Source organism: Odocoileus virginianus, chromosome 13, assembly GCF_023699985.2.
Source record: "Odocoileus virginianus isolate 20LAN1187 ecotype Illinois chromosome 13, Ovbor_1.2, whole genome shotgun sequence".
NCBI lineage: Eukaryota > Metazoa > Chordata > Mammalia > Artiodactyla > Cervidae > Odocoileus > Odocoileus virginianus.
Genome location: NC_069686.1, coordinates 52,615,338 through 52,643,097, shown reverse-complemented (window position 1 = coordinate 52,643,097; position 27,760 = coordinate 52,615,338). Strand labels below are relative to the sequence as shown.

The following is a 27,760-nucleotide window of genomic DNA, read 5'->3' as shown; positions in this document are numbered from 1 at the left end:
CAACAACCACAGTATTAGTCAATGTTCACTCAACAATTATCTGCTAAATGCATCATCTATGTTTTATTTTCTTTCTTAGCAAGCTTAGCAAGAAGACTGCTATTACTATTGCCGTTTTGCAAAAAAGGAGACTGAGACATAGAAGGCTGGGACTCCTGCCCCATCTTTCTCTAGTTAGGAAGAGGCAGAGTTGGGCTCTGTCTCCTTGACCTCAGCATCCACATTTTTTTTTTTTAATTGGCTGCACCACCAGCATACAGGACCTTACTTCTCCGACCAGGGATCAAACCCACGACCTCTACAGTGGAAGCTGTCGCTGCTGTTCAGTCACTAAGTTGTGTTCAGACTCTTTGGGAGCCCATGGACTGCAGCACACCAGGCTTCCCAATCCTTCACCATCTCATAGAGTTTGTTCAGATTCATGTCCATTGAGTCAGTCATGCTAACCATCTCATCTTTTGCCTCCCTCTTTTCCTTTTGCCTTCAATCTTTCCCAGTATCAGGGCCTTTTCCAGTGAGTCGGTTTTTCACATCAGGTGGCCAAAGTATTGTAGCTTCAGCTTCAGTCCTTCCAGTGAATATTCAGGGTTGATTTCCTTTAGGGTTGACTGGTTTCATCTCCTTGCAGTCCAAGGGACTTTCAAGAGTCTTCTCCAGCACCACAATTCAAAAGAAACAATTCTTCAGTGCTCAGCCTTCTTCATGGTCCAACTCTCACATTCTTACATGACTACTGGGGAAAAAACCATAGTTTGTTTTTTTTCTACGGACCTTTGTCGGCAAAGTGACGTTTCTGTTTTTTAGTATGTCGTCTAGGTTTGTCACAGCTTTTCTTCCAAGGAGCAGGCGTCTTTCAATTTCATGGCTGCAGTCACCATCTGCAGTGATTTTGGAGCCCAAGAAAATAAAATATGTCACTATTTCTACTGTTTCCCCATCTATCTGCCATGAAGTGGTGGGACTGGATGCCTTAATCTTAGTTTTTTGAATACTGAATTTTAAGCCAGCTTTTTCACTCTCCTCTTTCACCCTCATTAAGAGGCTCTTTAGTTTCTCTTCACTTTCTGCCATTAGAGTGGTATCATCCGCATATCTGAGGTTGCTGATATTTCTCCCAGCAATCTTGATTCCAGCTTGGGACTCATCTAGTGCAGAGTCCCAACCACTGAATCATCAGGGAATTCTCTCCCACATCTTTAACCACAAGGTGACATGCCTCAGAGTACTCACTCAGTACAAGAGCCTCAAGAACCTTACTCCCACGGATGAGGCACTTGCTCCAGAAGACCTGAGGTGGGCAAGCTGACTAGGTAAGCAGCATCTTTGTGAGCCTGCTCCCCGGGCCCCAAGCCTTCACTCCTGGCCCCGACACCCTCTCTCACGTCCTCCTGTTAACCATCTCCTACCTCCCAAGGGAGGTCATATAGAATGGATTTGAAAGACTGCTGGGGCAGGCTGAGGGGAGGCTGGGTTTGAAGCTGAGGGGACAAGAGGAATGGGAAGAAAGGGATGAGTGTCTTCAGAAAGAGCATCTGTGAGAGCAGCAGAGGCTAGAAGGGGGTGGGAAGGACCTGAAGGGATCTGCCTGAGGAGGGGGAGGAGTCAGGCAGGCAGTGACTGGGGGTTCCAGGGCGAGAAGGAGTGAGTGCGGAGGCGCAATGTCCAAAGTGGTCAAGGTGGGAGCTCAGAGGGGAAGGGGAGAGGCCCTGAGTGAGAGGAAAGGAGGGAGGGGAGGAGACAAAGAGGGGCGTGGGTAGGGGGCAGGCTGAGCTGGTTCCATCCTCTCCACCCGGTAAAGATGGACCAAGAGAGGACAAGCTACCGAAGAACGTAAGGAACTCTTACCCAGCCACTCCTGAATGCTAAACACCTCACTGAAACAGAAGCCTGCAAATCCAAGAGCCACAGTCACCGTGAAGGAAAATCCTCGGGGAATGTTCTTGGCTGTGGACTCACAAGCACAATCCTAACAGATCCTTTACAAGAGCTCTCTCTCTAGCCTTGTTCCTGAGAGTGAAATCCCATCGGGGGCCCATGCAAGGACACCACTGACCGCCCCCAGCTCTGCAAAGCCAGCCAGGCCTCTGAGTGAGGGAGATAGAGCAACACTGCGGGAAGAGATGTGCCCTGAAAGCAGGAGGCCACCCCGCACTGTGAGCCACCTTCATGCCCCCGAGGACTGGAAATGAAACAGGGCTCGTGACTGGTTGCCTGAAAGAACACAGTTGTGAGGGGGGCTCCCTCCTCTTGGCGGAAGCTCCTCTGTTCCGGTGGGTGGGGTGGACTCTCAGGCAAGAACTTAGCTGAGGGGAAACAAGGGGAGGTTTGAAAGCAACCCTGCGACTCAAGGAAAAAGAATCAAAACGATGCCGAGCAACCACTCCTGACCCACAACAGTTATTTTTCCTTTCTTCCTTCTCCCTTTTCCTTTCTCTTTTCCTTCCTCCTACCCAGACACACTGACGTCAACAGGAAACAAAGGCCTGAGAAAAAGAAAGCAAGCTCACACAGATCCCATGGTCCCTGTGGCTGCTCTGCCTCTAAGAGCCTCCTCCTCCCTGGACCTCAGCCCCAGACCCTCCTCACTCAAGCCTGTCTCCCCAGGGTCCACTCTTCCTTCAGATCACAGTGGAGACCCCAACACGCCTGCCCCATAGCAGGCCTGACTGTCTCTACTACAGCCCTCATCACCTAAATCAAATGTCTAAGCTCTCTGGGTCTCTCCCCAACTGTGAGCTCCTGGAAAGCAAATGCCAGCTCCTCGGAGAAGTCAAGGACTTTGTAGAGCGATGAAGAAACACTAACCATTAGTGCTAGTTAACTTTGAATCCCAATGCCTAGACAGTAGGCACGGTAGGGATCAGTAGGCACTCATATGGTAGCAATTATTATTATCAGCACACAACCATATGTTATTCATTGCCATTTGGGAACAATGCATCATTTTAATTATAATTGTTATCACTTTTGGTGCATGTGACTTAAAGAGGAGGTCAGGCCCAGACACTGTCACGAGCTCAAGGTAAACAAGTCACAGTCTATGAACAGAAAAGTGTAATGAGCTAGTACAACTCAACAGGTCACTGAGAGAAAGTGCATGGGAAAGGAGGAGACTTCCTGGGTCATGGGATCTGACATAATACCTTCTGCTTTCACCAAGCACACAACAGTTGGAGCAACTCCACATTCATCACATCGTTTAGTTCTTACAATGTTTGCTGTGGAGCAGGGGGCATGACACCCATTTACAAAGAAGGAAATTGTCTCTCAGAGAGAAGACACAATTTGCTGGAAATCTCACAACCAACGAGTGGTGAGTTAGACTTAGGGGACAGCCTGCCTACAGAGTGCTGGGTGTTCCCCAAAAGGAAGGGGCCCAGAGTTGGCTGTGGCCACCTGAAGCCAGAGAGAGACAAGCGCTAGTCCTACCCACTCAGAGGGAGGGGGACCAGGAGGCAGGAAAGAGGGATCAAGCGGCCCATCTGAAAGAAACTCAGGCCACGAGCAGTTCAGAAACTTTACAGTCAGACCGTTAAGAGTAGTCACCACCATAGGAGGACTGTCTCCTGTTAATAATATCGATTATTTTAAATAAATGGCTCACTTGATCTTTATCATAAACCCCTGACTTAAGTATTGTCCCCATGTGGCATATTCGGAAGCCCAGAGTCAGAGAGATGGAGCAATTTGCTCGCAGTGGTCACATGGGTCCTGGGGCGGGGGGGAGTCGCTCAGTCTCCACGCCCTCACCTCTTTCCATGCAACTCCAAGTAACCCCTGAACTCCCTCACTCCATACTTCTACTTTTCCATGACTTCTTGGTACACTTGCCTGCATGCTTTTCAACAGACAAAGCAACAGGAGCATACCCTGGTCAGTGGCACAGATTGCAGGGGGCTCGCATGGTGGGAGCAGCAGCAGTAGCCAGAAAATGCCAGGGGTGGAATCAGCTGGGGGCTGGGCACCTCAACCTGAATATGAGAAGACAAGAAAAGGCAAGGCAAAAAACAAATGGAGAGGGTAAAAAAAAAAAAAAAAAAAAAGGAGAAGAAATAAGACAGAAAGTTCAGACTTGAAAAGCCAATGAACAGTGGGACCACGGAATCCCACAGTATCAGGAGCCGAGACAGCCCGAGACAAGGAGACAAGGGTTCAAATCCAGGCACTGCCACCAGCCAGCTGATGACCTCAGGAAGATCACTTCTGCTTTCGGAGCCCCCAGGTGCCACCAGAAGAGAGAAGGGTGCTACCAGTCCGTGCCTTCCCTTCTAGGGCGTGGTGGGTGTGAAAACAGCAACACAATGCTGCTCATGTCACAGCAGCCACAGACATAGCACCAGACCATTGCCACCGCATCTGTGGCAGCACCCACACTCCCCAGCTGCTAGAACCATAGTTCGTGCAGTTTCTGAGAAGGCTCTTCTGGAATCTGCTTCGTCGTGATCCAGTGAGACCCCATGCAGCCCAAACTTAAGGGAGCAACCTTCAGCCATCTGCTCAAGAAGCCCTTGCAGGAGACACTACGGAATCCTTTCGGGGGTCCCCTGAGAACTGGGCTGGACTGTCTCCTCCAGCATGAGGCCGCTGAGGAGCAAGCGGCACCATGGCTCAGAGCCAGCTGACTTCACAAGAGGGCGATTCCTAACCGCAAGGCTTCCTTTCAAAACCCACCCATTCTCACAAATTACTCACACTCTGAGAATTGTGCCGGTGACATTAAAAAGGAAGCTGCTCGGGAAACAGGCCTGGGGCAGGGAAAACATTGCTTCAGACAAACCCATGTAACAACTTGATGGAAATCATACATCAAAAGGTAATTCTGGGGACTTCCCTAGTGGTCTAGTGTTAAGACTTTGTCATCCAATGTAGGGGATGCAGGTTCGATCCCTGGTTGGGGAGCCAAGATCCTACATACATCATGGCCAAAAAACCAAAACATAAAACAGAAGTAATACTGTAACAAATTCAATAAAAACTTTAAATGGTACATACAAAAAAATCTTTTTAAAAAAAAGGCAATTCTGCAGATGAGGGCAAGGGTGAAGCTGTAACTTAGACCTAAAATTTAGTACATCAAAACCCTAAACGCCAATCTCCCTGGTTTCAACCACCACAAACTATGAGCCACCAAGAGGCACAGACTGCATTTGGTCTGCTGGAAACTAATCACCTGCTCCTAACCAGGGTTCCCCAAATATTTTAAGTATAAATATGCCTTGGTTACTTGGTTGCATAAATATGCCAGCATTTCCACAACTCTGAAGGTTTAAAGAAACAAACAAATACAACAGACCACCTTACATCTTTCCTAGAGTTCTGACAGGATGACCATAAACAGGTATGATTTTTAAATCCCACACCGGAATTAATAACATACAGTGGGTGTGAACCCTACCAGGACAGGGACAGTCTTGGCTCAATCATAGAGGTCGTCACCCTTTCTGATCTCACCTAGGCTGGGCATGAGACACCCTAGCAAGGACGTGGATTTTAACTTGGTGAGCTTCTTCTCTTAGGAATGTTTGTGCCATAAGATATAAGGCTGTTTCCAGTTAAAACCTGTTCAGCTTTCAAGACAAAAACAAGGAGGGTCACCAGCAAGGGTCTATGAGCACAGCTATCCATTCTACATCAAATAAGCCCTGCCTCACATTAATTTTTAATACCTAAATAGATGAAAATGTCAATGAGCCCAGTGCTAAAAATTCCCACCAATAACCATTTCTTAGAGTGGAGTTAGATTTCCATCTCTTGTAAAATGCAAAGATGTTATCTGACTGACATCTTAATCACACAATACTTTTACATCTAGATGTGGCTCAGACAGTGAAGAATCTGCCTGCAGTGCAGGAGACAGTAAAGAATCTGCCTGCCTGACCCCTGGGTTGGGAAGATCCCCTGGAGAAGGGAATGGCTACCCACTCCAGTATTCTTGCCTGGAGAATTCCGTGGAGAGAGAGGCCTGGCAGGCTACAGTTCATGGGTTTGCAAAGAGTTGGACACAACTGAGCAACTAATTTTTAAAGGGCTTCCCTGGTGGCGCAGACACTAAAGAATCTGCCTGCAGTGCAGCAGACCCAGGTTCAATCCGTGGGTCAGGAAGATCCCCTGGAGAAGGGAATGGCTACCCCTCCAGTATTATTGTTGGGAGAATCCCATGGACAGAGGAGCCGGGCATCCTGCAGTCCACAGCACTGCAAAGAGTAGGACATGACTGAGAAACCAACATGTTCACTTTCACTTTTTTCAAGCTTCAGATTCTGATGGAATGGAACACATGATAGTCAGTCTGATGAAGGAAGACGATGAACAAGTCCAGGATCCCAGGTAACCAGGAAGACCAAGGCAAGATAAGATATAACATATGGAGCATAAGACAGGGGATTATTTGCTGGAGCCAGCTCTTCTGAAAAAGATGAAATCCACAGGTAGGCACACTACTACCCTGCTATCCATCTTTCCTCCGCGTCACTGAGGTGTTAGTTGTGATGATAAATAACAGTTGAGATCCTGAGGAGGTACCAAATGAATGGCTCTAATCTCAGGTTCAGGCTGGCGAGGGGGTTGGTGTTAGGTACACAGGACAACTTAAGGCAGTCACTTTCACAGCTCTACTAAATACAGTGTAATGCCCACTTCATTTTCATCTTCCCCATAAACACACATACAAATGCAATACATTACCCGCAAAAGATTAACATGTGCTTTTCTAAAGTGAAACTAAAGGTCTCATAACTTAGGCCTTTTATAAGATGGTGTGCATAGTCAAGCACAAACCAAGTCACACCCTAAAAGAGCCCATACTTTTGCATGACATGACTATGCAACTTGTAAATAGGTGCACCTCATCTCACCACACTTGGCAGATAATTATTATTATTTTTATTTTTACAAACTGAAAGCTTGTGGTAACCCTGGGTCCAGTAAGTCTACTGGCACCATTTTTCCCTCAGAAGTTGAGCATTTATTCAACTTCTGTCCCTGTGTCACGTTCTGTTAATCCTCAAAATAGTTCAAACTTTTAAAAACATTTTTATTGGAGGATAGTTGATTTACAATGTTGTGTTAGTTTCAGGTGTACAGCAAAGAGAATCAGTTACATGTATACATATAGCCACTCTCTTTTTTTTTAAGATTCTTTTTTTTGTTTTGTTTTGTTTTTATTTTTTTTATTTTTTTTTCCATTTATTTTTATTAGTTGGAGGCTAAATTACTTTACAATATTGTAGTGGTTTTTGTCATACATTGACATGAATTAGCCATGGATTTACATGTATTCCCCATCCCAGTCCCCCCTCCCACCCAATCCCTCTGGGTCTTCCCAGTGCACCAGGCCCGAGCACTTGTCTCATGCATCCAACCTGGGCTGGTGATCTGTTTCACCCTAGATAATATACATGTTTCGATGCTGTTCTCTCGAAACATCCCACCCTCGCCTTCTCCCACAGAGTCCAAAAGTCTGTTCTGTACATATGTGTCTCTTTTTCTGTTTTGCATATAGGGTTATCATTACCATCTTTCTAAATTCCATATCTATGCGTTAGTATACTGTATTGGTCTTTATCTTTCTGGCTTACTTCACTCTGTATAATGGCTCCAGTTTCATCCATCTCATTAGACCTGATTCAAATGAATTCTTTTTAATGGCTGAGTAATATTCCATGGTGTATATGTACCACAGCTTCCTTATCCATTCATCTGCTGATGGGCATCTAGGTTGCTTCCATGTCCTGGCTATTATAAACAGTGCTGCAATGAACATTGGGGTGCACGTGTCTCTTTCAGATCTGGTTTCCTTGGTGTGTATGCCCAGAAGTGGGATTGCTGGGTCATATGGCAGTTCTAATTCCAGTTTTTTAAGAAATCTCCACACTGTTCTCCATCGTGGCTGTACTAGTTTGCATTCCCACCAACAGTGTAAGAGGGTTCCCTTTTCTCCACACCCTCTCCAGCATTTATTGCTTGTAGACTTTTGGATAGCAGCCATCCTGACTGGAGTGTCATGGTACCTCACTGAGGTTTTGATTTGCATTTCTCTGATAATGAGTGATGTTGAGCACCTTTTCATGTGTTTATTAGCCATCTGTATGTCTTCTTTGGAGAAATGTCTGTTTAGTTCTTTGGCCCATTTTTTGACTGGGTCATTTATTTTTCTGGAACTGAGCTGCAGGAGTTGCTTGTATATTTTTGAGATTAATCCTTTGTCTGTTGCTTCATTTGCTATTATTTTCTCCCAATCTGAGGGCTGTCTTTTCACCTTGCTTATAGTTTCCTTTGTTGTGCAAAAGCTTTTAAGTTTCATTAGGTCCCATTTGTTTATTTTTTCTTTTATTTCCAATATTCTGGGAGGTAGGTCATAGAGGATCCTGCTGTGATTTATGTCAGAGAGTGTTTTGCCTATGTTCTCCTCTAGGAGTTTTATAGTTTCTGGTCTTACATTTAGATCTTTAATCCATTTTGAGTTTATTTTTGTGTATGGTGTTAGAAAGTGTTCTAGTTTCATTCTTTTACAAGTGGTTGACCAGTTTTCCCAGCACCACTTGTTAAAGAGGTTATCTTTTTTCCATTGTATATCCTTGCCTCCTTTGTCAAAGATAAGGTGACCATAGGTTCGTGGATTTATCTCTGGGCTTTATATTCTGTTCCATTGATCTATATTTTTGTCTTTGTGCCAGTACCATACTGTCTTGATGACTGTGGCTTTGTAGTATAGTCTGAAGTCAGGCAGGTTGATTCCTCCAGTTCCATTCTTCTTTCTCAAGATTACTTTGGCTATTTGAGGTTTTTTGTATTTCCATACAAATTGTGAAATTATTTGTTCTAGTTCTGTGAAAAATAGCGTTGGTAGCTTGATAGGGATTGCATTGAATCTATAGATTGCTTTGGGTAGTATAGCTATTTTGACAATATTGATTCTTCCAATCCATGAACACGGTATATTTCTCCATCTGTTTGTGTCCTCTTTGATTTCTTCCAGATTCTTTCCTCATTTGGTCATTACAGAGCATTGAGGAGAGTTCCCTGTGCTATACAGCAGGTCCATATTAGTTATCTGTTTTATATAGAGTCATGTATATATGTCAATCCCGATCTCCCAATTTACTACCCACTCCCCCACATTATTATTACATTTCTTACAGTGGTCAGTAATCTCTGATATTACCATTGCAAACGGATTGTGACTTGCTGAAGGCTCAGATGATAGCTCACATTATCTTTGCAACAGGTATTTTTAAATCAAGTTATGTACATTGGTTTTTGTTTTTTAAGGTATAATGCCATTGAACACATAATAGACTACATATAATAGACATAGTATTAACATAACTTCTATGTGCACTGGGAAACCAAAAAAAAAAAAAAGTGTGATTTGCTTTATTGCATTACTTGCTTTACTGTGATGGTCTGGAACTAAACCCATCATATCTGTCAGGTAAGTCTTAGAGAGAATCATTATAATGGCAGTATCTTCATCTCCTGATAAGTAAATTAGCCTCCAGGAGACTGTAAAAATATTTTTATATCAGTATTCATAAGATGCGGGGCAAAAATAGAATCAGAGTGCAAGAAAAAAAAAAAAAATCTGGTGCCTCTCACCAAGAAAATGAGGCAAAAACACACTTTAATATGAAATTGTGCCCTCTGGTTTCTGCATTTTGAATGTTAGTTGTGTCATAAAATCTAATGTGAATAGATTTATGTAGTGAATTGAGGTGCAAAGGCAAAAATAATTCTTACTATAAGTCACTGAGTGGATGCAGAACAGATGCAAACAACACAGGTTGGAACACTGCTATATAAAAATCACCTCATTTCTCTTAATATAAGACATTAAAAGTATTCAAAAGACACAGAACATGCACCAGCTAAACTTTTTGTCTTGCCCAGTGCTTTTCTCTGCTGAGTCATTCACATTCTAATATGAGGTCTCCTGGACTCCTAAGATACTGTTTATTTTCCTTCCACCTGCCCAACTTCCCCTAGTAAATCTGGGGTGAGAGGTAATACAAGAGGCTGGTACCCTCAGGAAAGACTCTTAAGAAAAAAGAAGACACTTACCACTTCCGGGAGCAGCTTAGTCGAGAGGTCATGGATGGCTTTGACCACTATACACACAGATGACAGAAGGAATATCACCCCCAAGATGACACAGGCTCTGCAAAGAAGCAGAACATTGGGAATCAATGGGGAGACCTCCATCTTGCCAGTTTACACAATGACAGTGACAACGACACAACCCAAGGCCCTGGGACCCACCATAATTTGCCATCCTCCCACCATGCCCACCCACAGTATCAGAATGAATACTGAATCATTTCTAGACACAGTTCAGTGATTTATCATCAAAATCAACCCCACAGGAAAGGGTCTCACCATCCTCCATGACCAAAAGCATCCCATGAATGCTGGTATGGAAGGGTCTTCAAGGCCATGAAACCCATTCTCCTGCCTGGCAACACGACGTTTCACCCCTCCTCGAGCTGGAGGGTACAGAGTTTACTAGCAAAGAGTGGAGGTTCTGACATGAGACTTCCCAGGTTCTACCATTTAACCTGCTTCTCGATCTTGGTCAAGCTACTGAACTTCTTTTAGCCTCTATTTCCTCATCTGTCAAGTGGAAGTGATATTTCCTACCTGAAGATGAAATAAGATAATGCACAGAGGATACAAAATTAACCCATTAATGCTGGCTTAAATGATGGAAAAGAAAAGCACACTCTGGATGTCTCTTGCTGATAGAACAGGATAGACACTTTTGGATTTTCTCAAACATAAAAAGAGGAATGATTCAGTAATGACAAGAGAAGAGAGTTCATCTGCTGTATTTAAAATGGATAATCAACAAATACCTACTGTATAGCACAGGGAACTCTGCTCACTCTTATGTGGCAGCCTGGATAGTAGGGGAATTTAGTGGGTTGGGGGGAACGGATACATATATATGGACTGCTGAGTCCCTTCACTGTCCACCTGAAACTATCATAACATTGTTAACTGACTACACTCCAAGATAAAATTAAAAGCAAAAAAATAAAGTGTTCATGGCAGGATGAAGCAATTCTTTTAAAAAATAAATGAGAGGAGAAAAGGAAGGATGGGGTCAAACAAGACACCATGGACAGGAGAGGTCAGAGCAAGTTAGGAATGAGGTCATGGGAAAAGTCAGAGGACACCCAGCCAGGGGAGTGGGGTGGGAGCTGGGAGGATGACTACTGGGCTTGGGATGCACCAGCTGGCAACCCAGACACTCACAGGAGGTAAAAATACAGAAAATGAAAGTAAACCTGAGGAAATGATAGTCGAGATACAAGGGTCAAAATATCAAGTGAAAACGAAAAGAAACCAATACAAGAATAACTACAGTCAGCCCTACATCATTCCTGTCCCAACCTGAGGTCACCATCACTTAGCAACCTTCTCAGCCCTCCTCCTGAGCTACAAAATAAAACCATTTTTCATTGCCCATGCTGTAATTACCATGTTCTGGACTAATAGCAGGACCCAAAGTGGCACCTACTTAGAATTCTAACCACCCTATAGACAGACACCTTTTCCCAAACCTAAGGGTCAGAAATAAGTGGGTAAACAGGATGTGTGGAGTTCACTCCAAAGGCTTCTATCAACACATTAGTTATAGGTTTTATTCTCTCAAAAACACAGATGGGAAGGTACTTCAGCGGCGATCCAGTGGTTATGACACCACTTTCCAATGCAGGAGGTGCAAGTTCGATCCCTGGTCAGGGAATTAAGATCCCACATGCTGAAGCATAAGGCCAAAAAGTAAAAATCACAGAATCAAAAACACAGGAAGAAGCAATCAGTGTGGGCTGGGGTGAAACACAAAAGAACAAAGGAAAAGTAATAAGCAGGCTGGGGCTCTTGGCACAGACTTGAGCTAAAGAGAATCCTGGATCTGTAAACCAAGCAAGTGATCCACTCCGGGCACCATACATCCTCATAAGGAGCCTGGGGGAAAACATGCACTCAAGGTGGCGGATGGTAGGGGAGTGGTGAGGTGTGAGTGTGTGTGCGTGCATGTGTGTAGACAGATTACAGGTAGGTGTTGGGGGGGGGGTGTGGCGATTACAGGCAAAAAGCACTCAGGGACACAGCAGCAGAAATGAAGACGGCTACAGTAGCTCAGCAGGTACAGTCCTGGCAGGGTGATCAGGGTGGAGGGGACCAGAGCCAAGAGGGGCATTGTGCAGGAATGAGACGGCTTCCTGGAGGGCCCTTTGGTGACCAGACACTGGGGCAGGACCAGGGATTCCAGGGCTTGGGGGATCAAAGCTCCCAAAGCAACTAGCTCAAGGCCCAGCTATCCCACAGGACAGATGACTATGGACGCACTGTGCCCAGCACTTGAAGTAACCACTTCTCCCTGCTAGCAAACGGGACCGTGAGAGGTGCCATTTCAGGAACAGAGCCTAAAAGTCAGGCCTCCACTCAAGTGACTAGCACACATGCTCTCTCTGCTTGACCCTTTCAGACAAATTTAATCTCCAACTTGGTTTTCCAGCCCTCACACTTTACACCCCACTGAGGAATTTTTTGGAACTGTGGCCCAGGGACGGCTCCTCAGGGTCAATTTTATCAGAATCTCTAGGGGTGAATACAGGCAACTGTATTTGCTTTTTAAATTGCTTTTCAGAAACAGAAGTAGACCCACAGACATAGAAAACAAATTTATGGATACTAGAGGGAAAGAGTAGGGGAGGGATAAACTAGGAGATTTGAGATTAACATACGCACACTACTGTCTTTGGTGGACAGAGGAGCCTGGCGGGCTACAGTCCACGGGGTTGAGTCAAGTTGGACACAACTGAGCATCCATGCTATACTAGATATAAAAGAGATAAACAGAAAGCTTCTCCTGTACAGCGCAGGGAACTCTACTCAATATCTTGCAATAACTTATAAGGAAAAAGAATCTGAAAAAGAATATATGTATGTGTGTATATGAAGTGTTTAGTCTCTCAGTCGTGTCCGACTCTTTGCAACCCCCACAGACTGTAGCCTGCCAGGCTTCTCTAGAGTCCGTGGGATTCTCCAGGGAAGAATATTGGAGTGGATTGTCGTTCCCTTCTCCAATATGCATGTATATGAAAAAGTGAAACTGTTAGTCACTCAGTTATGTTTGACTCTTTGCAACCGCATAGACTGTAGCCAGCTGGCTCCTCTGTCCATGGAATTCTCCAGGCAAGAATACTGGAATGGGTAGACATTCCCTTCTCCAGGGGATCTTCCTGACCCAGGGATCGAACCCAGGTCTCCCACATTGCAGGCGGATTCTTTACCATCTGAGCCACAAGGGAAGATACACACACACACACACACACACACACACACGTAAAACAGAATCCCTGTGCTGTAAGCCTGAAACTAACAACACTGTAAACCAACTATACTTCAGTAGAAAAAGAAAATCAAGCTCCCCAGGCAATTTCCTGAAGAATCTCTCAGGGCTGAGTCCCAGGCCTAGTTCAAGGGAAGGCCCTGTCCTTAGCAAGCTTCCACTGTGGGGGACAATCCAACCTTCTCTGAAGAGAAGGGAACAGTCACCCCCCAGCTGCTGAGGAAGCAGGGGTCTAATGTTCCCCGAGAAACCTGCAGCGCACCCGTTACTCGATCAGTCTTCTCTCCCTGAGGCCTGAGAGCACCCAAGTGAGAGGCACTACTTGGGTGCTGAACCTTCCGTAGAGCATTTACAACATCCTCAAGAAGCCTCCATCTCCAAATTCCTCGGAGGGGACTGGAACAAATGTCTGAGCTGCTTCCTGACAGGGAGCAGGGATGCTGCAGGACTCTTATCTTTCTCCCAGTCAACACAGGCACACCTTGATAATGCACAAAAAGTGAATTTGGGTTTTGTTGGATTCTGTTAAGGAGACAGGTATAAGAGATGCAATGGTCTCCTTACATAATATCTTGCTAATATATCTTTAATCAAAACTACCTAGAAGTTCCTTAAGGGTGAGAACCATATTTTCATATTTCAGTATCTACAGCAGCACCTGGCAAGTTCCCCTGATTGGAGCCACAAATGGGGTCCACCCAGGAAGGTTTGACTCTCCCTGAAATGAAGTGTTAGTTGCTCAGTCATGTCCAACTCTTTGTGGCCCCATGGACTGCCAGGCTCCACTGTCCACGGACTTTTCCAGGCAAGAATATTGGAGTGGGTTGCCATCTCCTTTTCCAGAGGATCTTCCCAACCCAGGGATCGAACCTGAGTGTCCTGCATTGAAGGCAGATTCTTTACCAGCTGAGCCACCTTCCTATATTAACTGATTACCTAACCACTGACTGATTTGTAAGTTCCCCCCCACAGAGTTTAAAGGGGCATCAGCCACTTATCACTGGGGATGGGAAGAGGAAAGAGACTCCTAACACTTGAGCCAAAATACCTATGGAACAGCTCACACTGTAAAACAACTCTGAAATGTAATGAAAAAAAAATCCAAAGAAATCGATGATTTGTTCATTCATGTTGAATTTTACAGATCTGTCATCATATTTGCCTCAAAAATATACCTACAAATATGCTCCAAATGTCTTAAAAACCTATTTTCATCTTCTTTTAAATGTGTTGCAAATTCAGAAGCCAGTCATCCTTTCGTCAACACTGCTGGAAGCCTGTGTGTCAGAGCTCCCCCATAGCTGAAAGCAGTTATTATTAGCTGAGCATGTGATGCTATTTTTTTTTAACATGTTATTAATAATACATTGTGTTTACACAGCAACTTTCTCCTCAGGCACTCACAGTTCTGCACATCAGCTCCTAAATGCCCTGGGGGCCACTGACCAGACCTAGGTTTTTGTTTTTCCATTATTTCATGGACTGGAGGGGTCAGGGGTGGGGAGAGGTTTGTTTCACAAACACAAGGAGTCAAAATGGGATTGTGGAGGATTGGCAGGCTTCCCCAAGGTCACCCCAGGAATCTGAAGTCCACCCAGAAATGGAAGCCAGGTCTTCTGACGTCCTCCCAGTGGTCAGCCTCCCTGGCCACTCGAAGGCTCTGGGCATTCACGTGACATCCTCACACCACCACTCCCCTGGGACTGCAGTGATCTCCCAGAAGCAGAGAAGATTTGGGTCAGGAGCAAATGCTGCAAATGTGACTGCTTCCGAACGGGCAAGTGTGGGCTGCTTCCTGGTTTGTGGGGAGGCGGTGAGGGATGGGAGAAGGGACCTGCTCCATCAGGGCACCATGGCCTTCACCTGGAGAGGCCGGCCTGGCAGGGAAAGAGGGCAGGGTACAGCCAGGTCACTACAACGAACACAGCTCCTTCTCCCTCCAGCCCAAACCCTACAGCAGGAAAACACGGTCAGAAAGAAGCAAAGGATGGCTTTCATAATTTTCTGGATTGTTTCTTAATCCATCCACTGGCTTATTTAAGAGCTCTTCCATCCTCACTATACATCTGCCTCCCCTATTGTAGTTTTCCCTTTCCTAGATACAAATGCCCATATGTAAAACAGATAAGTAACAAGGATTTACTGCATAACATAGGAAATTATACCCAATATCTTGTAGTAACCTTTAATGGAATATAATCTACAAAAAAAAAAAAATTCGAGTCACTATGCTATATATCTGAAACTAACATGATATTATAAATCAACTATATTTCAATTAAAAATAATAAAATTTGGGGTGAGGGATAAATTGGGAGATTGCGGTTGATGTATACACACTAGTAACTAATAAGGACCTACTGTATGGCACAGGGAACTCAGCACTCTCTAATGGCCTAAACGAGAAAAGAATCTAAAAAGAACAGTGGATATCACTGATTCACTTTGCTTACACCTGAAACTAACACAACATTATAAATCAACTATAGCATGCTCAATACAACTTTTAAAAATACAAGATAAAAGAAATAAAACTTGATTGAATAAAGAAGAGGCAAATGAACTGCTTGTTGTTATTGTGGTTTAGTCACTCAGTTGTGTCTGACTCTTTGGGACCCCAGGGACTGCAACACGCCAGGCCTCCCTGTCCTTCACTATCTCCTAGAGCTTGCTCAAACTCACGTCCATCGAGTGGGTGATGCCATTCAACCGTCTCATCCTCTGTCGCCCGCTTCTCCTCAAATGAACTGCTGCGCCCCCCTTCAACACAATCTCCCAATCCAGACTGAATCCAGACTGAAGCTGAAGCTCACAGGACCAGTGATTATAAAAGCGTGGTCCATGGACCAGCAGTCTCCACATTACCTGGGAACTTGTTAAAAATGAAAATGCCGAAGGTCAACCCAGACCTACTGAATCAAAAACTCTGCAGATGGGGATCCAGCAATCTGTATTTTAATAAGTCCTTCAGACATTCACTGCAGTTTGAGAAACACTGTAGTATTAATCTTGTCAAATATATATTTATTAAGAATATCTGAAAGATTAGTAAAATCCAAAGAAATAGTTGAAGCCACAGGTATCTTTTTTTTCTTCTCCTAAAAGCTGCAAATTTCTTACTGTGTTCAGCATTGTAAGTCTATCTATCACCTTAGAGTCAGCACTAATTTTTGCCTCTGAAATTATACAGGAAACCAATTGGCAGACACTCTCACATCCCAAATGAGAGAAGGCTGGAAGTTTGGTCCCAGGTCAACTGTAGGCTTAAAGGCCTGAGATCATACGAATAAAGCCTGAGTCTTTTTTTTTTCTTTTAATTTTTTTCTCCATTTATTTTTATTAGTTGGAGGCTAATTACTTTACAATATTGTAGTGGTTTTTGTCATACATTGACATGAATCAGCCATGGAGTTACATGTATTCCCCATCCCGACCCCCCCTCCCACCTCCCTCTCCATCCAATTCCTCTGGGTCTTCCCAGTGCACCAGGCCCGAGCACTTGTCTCATGCATCCAGCTTGGGCTGGAGATCTGTTTCACCCTAGATAATAAAGCCTGGGTCTTATCATATTAATTCTAAGTTATTTGCCAAAGAGAAACTTCTTCTAATCATCCCCTAATTTACAAAAATCCTAAAACACAGTTGCTCTGGCACTTTACCAATTCAGTCCACAGCTTAGAGTGTAATGTTTTATCATTTTCCACCCCAGCCTTCAAAGCGCTTGTAATCTGGGTCCATCTTCAATCAAACACGAAATAATAAAAAACGAAAGACAGTCAAGTGGCAAGTACACGTGGACTTAGGGATGTACAATTTCCAATGCTGTTTCATTCTAGCTGGTCCTCTTTTACTGCATGTAGTCTGCCATTTTAAGGAAAACAACACACAGAATCAGCTAGGAGACAAGAGAAAGTGCGCCAGGAATGCCAAGAGCCATTTCTCATTCTCTACAATGGCTTCCCAAATAGCCAACATTTGATTCAAGACTCCCTGCCTCCTTTCACGCCATGGCCACCTGCACCCACCTCCTCTTCACTGCAGGAGTTTGTTCCCTTCCTTTTCTGCTCTTCCTCATCTTGCCTGCTTGACCCTCACAGGCTCTAAACCTCCATCTCCCCTCCCCACCTGTGTCCTCCTCTCTCTTCTCTCTTTAGCTCTACCCTCATCCACCTGCTGTTTTGTGAACAGGCTGTGGTGAGGGGGAGGGTGGCTTGGACCAGGGATGACTGCTCAGGCTAGAGTTCTACAGGCACGTGGTCAAACCCTGTCCACGATAAGATCATCCATCTCAGCACGAATCACTAAGAACCTCTCTTTACTCAACAAATGAAGCTGACTAATTCGATCCAAGTGGAATCTCACTGACATAGAACTTTCTTCTTGGCTTCAATTTTAGGGACAAAAATCAGCATGGGAGATATGTTCAAGACTCAGATTCTAGAGCAGTGCACAACAATAACATTTTCTGTGATGAAGGAGATGTTTCATTCTGTTCTGTTCAAAAGGGAAGCCACTAGCCACACGTGGCTACAGAGACTTCAAATGTGGCTAATGTAATGGAAGAAATTAAATTTTAACTGCTTTTTAAATTAATTAAAATTTTAATTAATTAAAACAAATGACCACATGTGGTTAGTGACTACCATACTGAATGGTGGAACTCTAATAGTTGGGTTGAAAACACAGACATTCACCAAAAAATCTATTTAGTTTAAATATATATACATATATATATGGAGAGAGAGACACATAATCAGGCAAGTTGATCTGGGCCAGCAGTAGATAGTGGTAGTGTTAGTCGCTCAGTCATATCCAACTTTTTGTAATCCCATGGACTATAGCCTGCTAAGCTCCTGTGTCCATGGAATGCTCCAGGCAAGAATACTGGAGTGGGTTGCCATTGCCTTCTCCAGGGGATCTTCCCAACTCAGGGACTGAACGCAGATCTCCTGCATTGAAGGAAAATTCTTTACCATCTGAGCCATCAAGGAAGTCTACTCTAAAAAACCTTGGGAAGGGACATCACGCCTTTGGTACCTTTCTTCAGTCAATGCATCACCTCTCTCCTTCCAGTTAACCCCCAACTCCCAGGTTTCCATACCTCACTCTTGATCTCACCTAATCTCAAGCAATCCTCGTACATCTACTGCTCCACAGGGGTAACTGCATTCACTCTCATTTCAATGTGAATGGGAATGCCAAGGTAAGAAAACAACACCTCTCCCTAGCCTCCCAAACCTGAAAACCATTACTGGACAGTCATTAGTAGTGAATGTGAAAACTGATAATGGACAAAGAACAAAATGAAGAAAGAAACCAAAGTGATGAAACACAACCTGGGGATGGAGTGGGAAGGAAGGATGACTCTGTGGTGTGACAGTTAACCTGGGTCTAGAGGACAAGACATGAGTCATCAAGTAGAGAAGCTGAAAGGCTGTGGAGGGCACTCCAGGCAGAGGGAACTTCATAAGCAAAACTGTGAAGGCCTAACATTGTGCGGTCCTGCTTCATGGAAATCCAAAGTGGAGATGCTCTTCCTGGAGCATCAGGCTAGGGGAGCAGCCGTGCAAGAGCCACACGAGGAAGGGGCCCTCGGTATCCTGAAGTCCCCTTGAGATGCCGGGCACACCACCACCCACGACATGCACAAAGATTTTTCTGCATCTATTGAGATGATCATGTGGTCTTTGTCTTCCCTTTTGTTTGTGTGGTGAATCACATTGATTGATCTGCATATGTTGAACCAGCCTAGGAACTTGGGATGAATCCTACTTGGTCATGGTGTATGAGTTTTTTTATATTGCTGGATACAGTTTGCTAAGAAATTTGTTAAGAATTTTTGCATCTATATTCAAAGATATTGGTCCATAATTTTCCTTTTCCGCAGTATCTTTGTCTGGTTTTGATATCAGGTGGATGGTGGCTTCAGAGCATCTCTTTATGATTGTTCCTTCCTCTTCACAATTTTTTGGAAGAATTTGACACTATGATATTTACAATGCATCTTAGACAGTACATAGACCAGTGTGTATTATATATAATAGTTATATATTTTAACATACGTTAGAAAAACTGATTTTTACCCCATGCCTACAAGGATTATATTGCCGAAGGAAAAAATGTCAAATACTTAAATAAATGTTAAGTAAGTAATAGCACAGGTGGTACAGCACAAATCATCAAGGTGGAACACACATGTCTAAGGCTGAGGAAGCCAGTAGTGGTGACAGGAAGTTACTAAACAGTTTTAAGCAAGGGGGTGCACATGATGTGACCTGGGCTTTACAAAGACCTTCTGAATGGGGGTAGTTTGGCAGTTGAAGGGGAGGAAACTATAAGCAAGGAAATCAGCTGGGAGACAAGGCTAGTCGTCAAGGAAACGAGTGATGACCCCTTACAGAGTATCCGTGACAGCTGAGAGGAATCAATAGGAAAGACCCTGCGGAGGCAGAAGGGATGGACCCTGGTAACCAACTGGACAGAGAGAAGGATGCCAGGAAAACCTGATCTTTCTTTCCAAAAGGAAAGAGGTAGTGGCACATCCCAAAGCAGGAGGAATGAGACCAGGGTGGGGAGCTGGTGGTGAATCTAGTCTAGGACTCGCAAAATTCAAGGAGCAATGTCCAGACAGCCAGATACCTGGAGCTTAGTGGAAGCAGCATCACCCAAGCCTTGCTGCCCAGGGCCACTTTCCTGGGCCCCTAGGTCTCAGGATGCTGTTTCTTGGGTATAGAGAGATGCGAGGAGAGAAAGGAACTGGAAACAACCTTCCTAGTGATTGCCAGACCCCATCCAGTACCTCTACTTTCCATATATGCTGCAAGGGGGCTGTATGCTGAGACCTAAGAGCCTCATTAGTCTCCTTGAATCCACAATTACCAATTGACACCTTCAGTGTTCCGGTGCCAGGATTCAGCACCAAAGAAGCACATGAATAACAGCCTACTCTCATGCAGCTCACACAGGGAGGGACAGACAAGAAGATGTGAACTAACAAGAACCTTCTATAGACATAAAGCGGCGCAAAGAAGGAGCGGAGCAGGCATGCATTCTACACACGGTCATCACCCTTCTCTAAGGAACGGGCGTTTAACCACAGACCTCGGAGACGGGAGAGTGAGCTGAACAGCTACCCGGGGACAAGCATCCTAGACAGACAGCCCGAGGAGCAGAGGTGCCCATACCGGCGAGACAGCCAGTCCGGAAATAAGGCCAAGAAACAGCCTTGGGCCAAACAGGCCTTGGCAACTAGAGAACAAACGCCCAAGTCCCAGAGACAGAAGCCAGACTTGCAGGAATAAAATATTAAGTTTACCTGTGTTACACTCAAGAATATACTTAGTTGCCAGAAGACAAGAAGTTCAACTATAGAAAAAAGTTTAATAAGACTGCCTTATTTATTTATGCATACCATGCAGCACGGGATCTTAGTTCCCTGACCAGGGATTGGACCCACTGCCCCCGACACGGGAAGCATAAAGTCATAACCACTGAACTGCCGGGGAAGTCCCTCAACTCTGAATTTTAGACATATCTGCTCAGATGTTTTCTCGAAGAAAACTCTCCTGCACTCCTTTCTCTTCACCGAAACACTCCCTATTCCCGATATCCAGTTGAAGCCACCTGCTGCTGATCAAAAAAGGTGGACAATTTCTGGAAATTATCAGTGATCATGAGGCAAACCCTCCCTTTTGTTATAAAAGCAACTTGTCCCTTCTACTTAGGGAGCTGGCACTATTTTTTTCTGCCTTCTCCCTTGTGCACAAGCTCCCTCTCTTAATAAGAAAGGTTTGCTTATCTAAGGGTCTTATGGAAGCGATATTCATTTCTATAGTGTTGCAGCTGAAGGATCTAGAAAGGGCCCGGTAACAGAGGGAACCCAGCATTTTCAATGAACAGCGATGGAGCCCTCCTGACTGGCATACATGGTCATACTAGGACTTGGCTTTTATTTTGGGTAGGATGGGAAACCAACAATGGATTGAACAGAGAAATGACTCATTATTTTTCGCAGGATCAATCTGGCTGCTCTGTCGAGAGCAGACCAAAGAGGGCCATTGGTGGAGGCGGGGAGGCCAAGGGAAGATAACGCTGCCAGAACAAGTGGACGCGGGGAGGCCAAGGGAAGATGACGCTGCCAGAACAAGAACCAGTGTGTGCGCTCAATTGCTGAGTCATACACGTCCAGTTCTTTGTGGCCCCGTGGACTGCAGCCCCCCAGGCTCCTCTGTCCATGGAATTCTCCAGGCAAGAACACTGGAGTGGGTTGCCATCTCCTTCTCCAGGGGATCTTCCCGACCCAGGGATCGAACCCACATCTCCTGTGTCTCCTTCATTGCAGGTGGATTCTTTTAACCGCTGAGCAATCGGGGAAGCTCCCTTTCTCAAAATCCACCTGCCCCCACATTTAATAGGAGTTATCACAAATCTTTAGGAAGAGAAAATCAAAAACCAAATGGGACCAGTTGGAACCAAGATGGTGACATATCTGACCTCCAACACAGTCTCATTATATGTTGATTTTATGACATATAGCCTACTTTTACAACATATAACCTACTTGCAACATGATCAGAATCAAGGACCAAAAGAGGATAAGAGAGGGAAGCAACCATGCCATCAAAAGCACTGCCCCTTCCCTGGTAAACTGGTACACATGCCTCCCCATCACCAACCTCACTCCTCCTCCCTTTGTCTCTACTGTTTAAAATCAAATCCCATCTCACCAAGGGATGAGAAGCTGATTGGTGAACAAAGTCCCTGCCTCTCCATTCTCAGACCACTGAATAAAGCCTGCGCTGCTTCAGTCTCCGCTTTGGTTTCGTTTTTGGCTACAGGAACCGGAACAGAAATAGAACCTGTGCCACAGCCCTGGGTCCTAGCAGAGCCCACAAGACTTAATTCTGTAACAACAATGATCTTGAAAAGAGATGCTGCTAGAATAGGGCAGGAGACGTGGAGATGGGGAGAGAGGGATGGTTTCTACCAGCTCTTGAGAGATCCAAGGCAAATGTACTGACAGGCACTGTTTTCAACCTAGGGAAGTACAAAGTGAATTGATGGGCTTTAAAGATATTTAAAAAGGACTTTCAGGGTAATATTTGTTTTTCAAGAGAATAAGAAATCTTACTACTTAAGCAAACTGGTTACCCAGAGTGAACCATTTAAGTATATTTAAGTCAAGTTTATATTTAAGATTATATTCAGTGTCAATTATCTGTGCATCAATCTCAATTTTTTTCTTTTCTTAAACAAATACTGAATGTTAGAGCTTCCCTGGTAGCTCAGTGGTAAAAGAACCCACCTGCCAAATGTAGGAGATGTGGGTTCAATCACTGGATCAGGAAGATTCCCTGGAGAAGGAAACAGCAACCCACTCCAGTATTCTTGCCTGGAGAATCCCCATGGACAGAGGAGCCTGGTGGGCTACAGTCCATGGGGTTGCAATGAGACATATAAGACTTAGAGAGTAAATAACAACAAATACTGAATGTGTAACTGCTGGTCTATGAATAGAATATATGCAGGGAGATACCCAATAAGAGGGATGACAGTCTCTACAGAAAATATGTGGAGAACAAGAGCTTGCTTTTCCCTATATACCCTAGGAAGAATGTTACGTATTTTGTAAACAACACATGGGTACCACCTATTAAAATAAATACTACATCAATGTTGAGATTGAGGGAAATACTTTCTGAGGGTCAACCAGATGCAAAGAAACCTGTGATACACTAGATACAATGACAAATAAGACATAGTCCTTTTCCTCAAAGAGTAGAAAAAGGGGATATTTATTAATAAATCACAGGAATAGTCCTAGAGAAGCCGAGATTTAAGTTGACTGAAAGAACCAAAAGAAGTCAGCTTGATAGAAGAGTATATTTCAGGGAAACTATGTCCAGAGGCCTGTCGGACTCCATTCATCTAACACATTTCCCTACAAGCCTTCTTTGTGTCAGGCACCATTCCAGGAAGAGGCCACACAGACATATGGGGCAAGAACCTTCCAGGCAGAGGGAAGAGCAAGGCTCTGCAGCAGAAGTCTGCATGACTTGAGGGAAGAACATCAAGGCAGCCAGAGGGCTGAAGATGAAGCAGGAAAATGGTAGGTGAAGGCAGAGGCCAAGGGTCATGTCAAGTCTTAAAACCACTGTAAAGATTTAGGTATTTACACAGGCTGGAAGCCACTAGAGGCTCTGACTTGGAGAAGACATGATATCACATGTTTCGACAGGATTGCTGCTGCTTAGAAAAGGCAGAAACAGGGCTAATAGTTAGGAGGCAGTTGGAATACTCAGATGAGAGAGTGACCAATGATGCTATCTTGGGTCAGGACTCAAGCATTGAAGAAAGAGGTGAGTGTCTGGATATAGTCTGATTTCAAGTTTTGGTCTGTTCAGGATCTATTCTGAAGGTACAGTTGACAAGTACCATAACTAAACAAGACTCAAGAATGATTCAAGGTCTTTGATGTGAAGAAAGGGAGGGATGGAGTTACCTTTTCCTGAGATGGGGAGAAGAGCAGGAGAAGCAGGATTTGGGGTGGGGCAGGGAGGTAGGGGTGATCAGGATTTGGGTTTTGGACTCACTGTTGGGATGTCTATTAGGTCCCCAAGTGGAGATGCTGAGAAGGCAGTTGGAGACAAGAGTTTAGTTTCAAAGAAAAGTCCAAGTCGGGACATATACCAGGAGTCATCACACAGATTGTACTTAAAGCCTTGAAAGTGGATGAGATCATTTGTTCAATTACAGGTGCTTCAGTAAGACTGGAATCAAGGTTCCATGAGGGATCCTGTCTGGGAAGCTGGGGAGAGAAGGGGCCAAGAGCCAATGCTGAAGAACCTCACAGACCAATCAAAGTTGTATAAACTTTCTTATGAAAACCATACAGAACCCCTAATGGCTTTGAACATGGAGTAAGATGATTAGATTTGCATTTCAACAGCTGACTCAGTCAGTAGCCTCCATGAACTACTGGAGTAGTTCTGCTGGCTCTGACTTGCATCCATTCTACTTTTAGGCCCCACTCTCCTCACAGATGGAGAAGGAAATGGCAACCCACTCCAGTATTCTTGCCTAGAGAATCCCAGGGACAGAGGAGCCTGATGGGCTGCTGTCGATAGAGTCGCACAGAGTTGGACACAACTGAAGCGACTTAGCATACATGGATTCATTGGAGAAGGAAATGGCAACCCACTCCAGTGTTCTTGCCTGGAGAATCCCAGGGACAGGGGAGCCTGGTGGGCTGCCGTCTATGGGGTCGCACAGAATTGGACATGACTGAAGCGATGCAGCAGCAGCAGCTCCTCAAAGAGTAGATTGACAATCACTTCACCTGGCCTTGAACCTAGGCAATTAACCCAAGCTGTGCTAATCAGATATTCTTGCCTTGGTCTTTGAATCTAAGATGAATGAAACAAAGACTGAACACAGAGATGATTCACCCCACAGCAGGGTGGTGGAAGGCTGAGGTCAGTGGGGACTCTAGACCAGAGAGGTTAATCAATATCCCTCAGGGTAGTCAGGTTTTCTTCATATGTAGCAGCTGACTTCCCCCAGAGCAAGCAATCCCCAAGAATCAGGCAGAAGACTCCAGCATCCTTCCAGAACATTCTGTGGGTCATAGGCCTGCTGAGATGAAAGAGAGGGGATAGAGACATCATCTCTTATAGGGGAAAAACAGGTCACACATTCAGTTAGCAAATCCTTTGTATGTTGAGACCCTCTTATATGGGGGGGTCAAAGCAGTTCACATGGGGAGCTAGGTTCTGTATTGCAGCAGACAAGCGGATGGAAGGAGATCGGAGGAAAACAAGGAAGCCAATTCCTGTAGGTAGACTGCGTCATTGTTCACAGAAGTTTGACCTCAACTGCGCATTCCTACCCTTGCCATGTGCTTCACAGCACCGCTGAGCAGGGGAATTGTGCCTCCTGCCCACTTTTCGGGCGTGGACATGTGACTTCCTTGGGCCAATGAAATGTGAGTAGAGATAATGTACAATACATACACCACACCTGAGCAGAAGCTCTGCCCTTTGCCAGAGGCACAGCAATCCTCAGAGAGGAGCCAATCCTTTGGACCAAGACCTGGAATGAGAACTAAGGTGGAAAAGGACCAACACCAAACCTCAGCTTAAATGGAAAATGACTGAGAAATGACTCTTTATGGTTTAAAGTGATTGAGATGTGGGGGCAGTTTGTTATTGCAGCAAAACTTAGTTATAAGGTTCTTGAAAGAGAAACCTCTTACGTAGTGGCAGCAAAAGGCTGTCTCTAAAAAGCAGCCCTGGAACTGGAGTGGGCTATTGGCTATTTGAGGATCACTGTACAACACATGTCTGATGACAATTTGCTTATAGCAGAGAGTAAAGTGAAAAGAAAGTGTTAGTCACTCGGTCATGCCTGACTCTTTGTGACCCCGAGGACGATAGTCCACCAGGTTCCTCTGTCCATGGGATTCTCCAGGCAAGAATACTGGAGTGGGTAGTCATTCCCTTCTCCAGGATATCTTCCTGATACAAGGATTGAACCTGGGTCTCCTGCATTTCAGATGGATTCTTTCCCATCTGAGCCACTAGAGAAGCCCTATAGCAGAGAGGAAGCAACTCAAATTTTAGTCCATCTTGTAAAGCAGGCCATCCTGGTGTCACAGATATGCAAAGAAAACCACTTCTTAATGATTATTCTTATAGAATCAAAAAGGTATACAGGAATGGAAGCCTCCTAGATTTCTAGAAGTCCTGCCTCTGCATTGCAGGCATTAGGCACCAACTCCACTCTTCTGTCTCTGCGGGAAATGAAAGGCTCTGAGCCTTCAGGAGACACGCTTATCAGCATGACTTGGTTAATTGAATCTTCTCTTTCTTTTCATCCCTACAAAAATACTGTATCATTGCCTTGGTAACCTATTCTCCAGTGTTTCTAACCTTCTTGATTACTGTATTTAAAGTAATTGGCTTAAATTGTTCATTCTCTTTGATCCACCTCTGGGAATGCATCCCTAAAGAAAAAGCTTTCTGCAGAATAATGTCTGAATTCTTTATTGATAGCATTCTTTATATTTAAAAATGGGGAAGTTAAATTTGCCACAAAAGGAGGTTTAAGTACCGGTGGTGACTTGTCAATTCAGAAGACTATTAAGTGCTATTTAAAACTGTCTCTACAACAAAAAAAGTGTCCAACAGATAAAATATTAAATGAAAAACATAAAATTATGTGCATGGAGATTAGAAATATGTAAAAATAAATCTAAATCATGGGGGAAAATTTTTAGTAGGAAATACACTGAAAAGTAACAATAGTGAGAAAATGGACTTTTTTTCCTTCTACTTTTCTGTGTGTTGTACTTTTATAATGAAAAGAAAATGTTAAAAATGCCTTCTCCAGCTGTATCATTTTTAACATTTCCTTTTATTGTGTCTTCATAAGACATCAAACACTGGTCTTTGATGGTACAAACTAATCAGATTTTAACAGAGCATCGACTCTGTGTCCTGCAAAGTGAGGGGACACAGGCAGAAGGCATGCTTTTTGGTGGGTTACAGCACTGTTGCTTGAGCAATATAGTGAGCTTCCACCCGAGCTCTATGGTTCATGCCCCCTTTTCTAAGACTCAGTTTACTTATAAGTAAAATGGGGATGATAAAAATACTACTTCCTTTCCAAAATCGTTTTGAACACAGATAAGACAATGGATAAAATGGTATGGTATTAAGATGATACTGAACATATGTAAACTAATAAAAGTAACATTTCTAACTTAATCCTATGGCATTTTTTTCTGTATCTGGGACCCACTATTTAGCATGTCCTGTCTACAGCAGAGTCTTAGGGCCAAATCCAATGGGTATGAATTCCCTGGGGCAAACACCTTTTTGGCATGTGGCTAAGAGTCTGGTTTACAGAGAACTTCCATGAACTTGACCTTGTATCAAGGCTGCCATCTGATAAATTTAAAGGGCTGAGAGAGCAGGATTCAGGCAGAGAGAAGGCAAGACCTCATGACCTGCTCACGATTATAAAGCTAGTCAGTATCTAACTTGAGACTGAAATCAAACCTAAGACTTATAACAGACAAGCTAAAGTTGTATTTATTTGGATGTTCTGTCAAATTTGACACATACGGTTTTTGTACATGGTTTTGCGTACAGAATTTTCTAACTGAAATAGCTCAGGAGCCCTGGGTCCAAGATCTATCCTTGTCATGAACTTGGGGAAGAATAGGAGAATAGGTAACACCTCTCCAGACCTCACTGTCCTCATCTGAAAATTAGCAACTTTGATTTAAACGCCAAGGTCCTGACATTCTAAAATTCAAGTCTAAATGGAGCAATGGGAATTCTGGCTCATTACAGCTTTTTAGTTTAAATCCACAGGTTTGAGGCACAGACTGATTTGCAG

General features: G+C 44.3%; 1 protein-coding gene across 1 annotated transcript in view; it reads right to left on the bottom strand.

Moving 5' to 3' along the window:
• TMEM163 (transmembrane protein 163) overlaps window positions 1-27,760 on the bottom strand; it is a 261,418-nt gene that overhangs the window by 37,027 nt on the left and 196,631 nt on the right. The window contains exon 5 of the mRNA XM_070476290.1: window positions 10,060-10,156. Coding sequence (XP_070332391.1) covers window positions 10,060-10,156 — 97 coding nt within the window. The remainder of the gene's footprint in view (window positions 1-10,059; window positions 10,157-27,760) is intronic.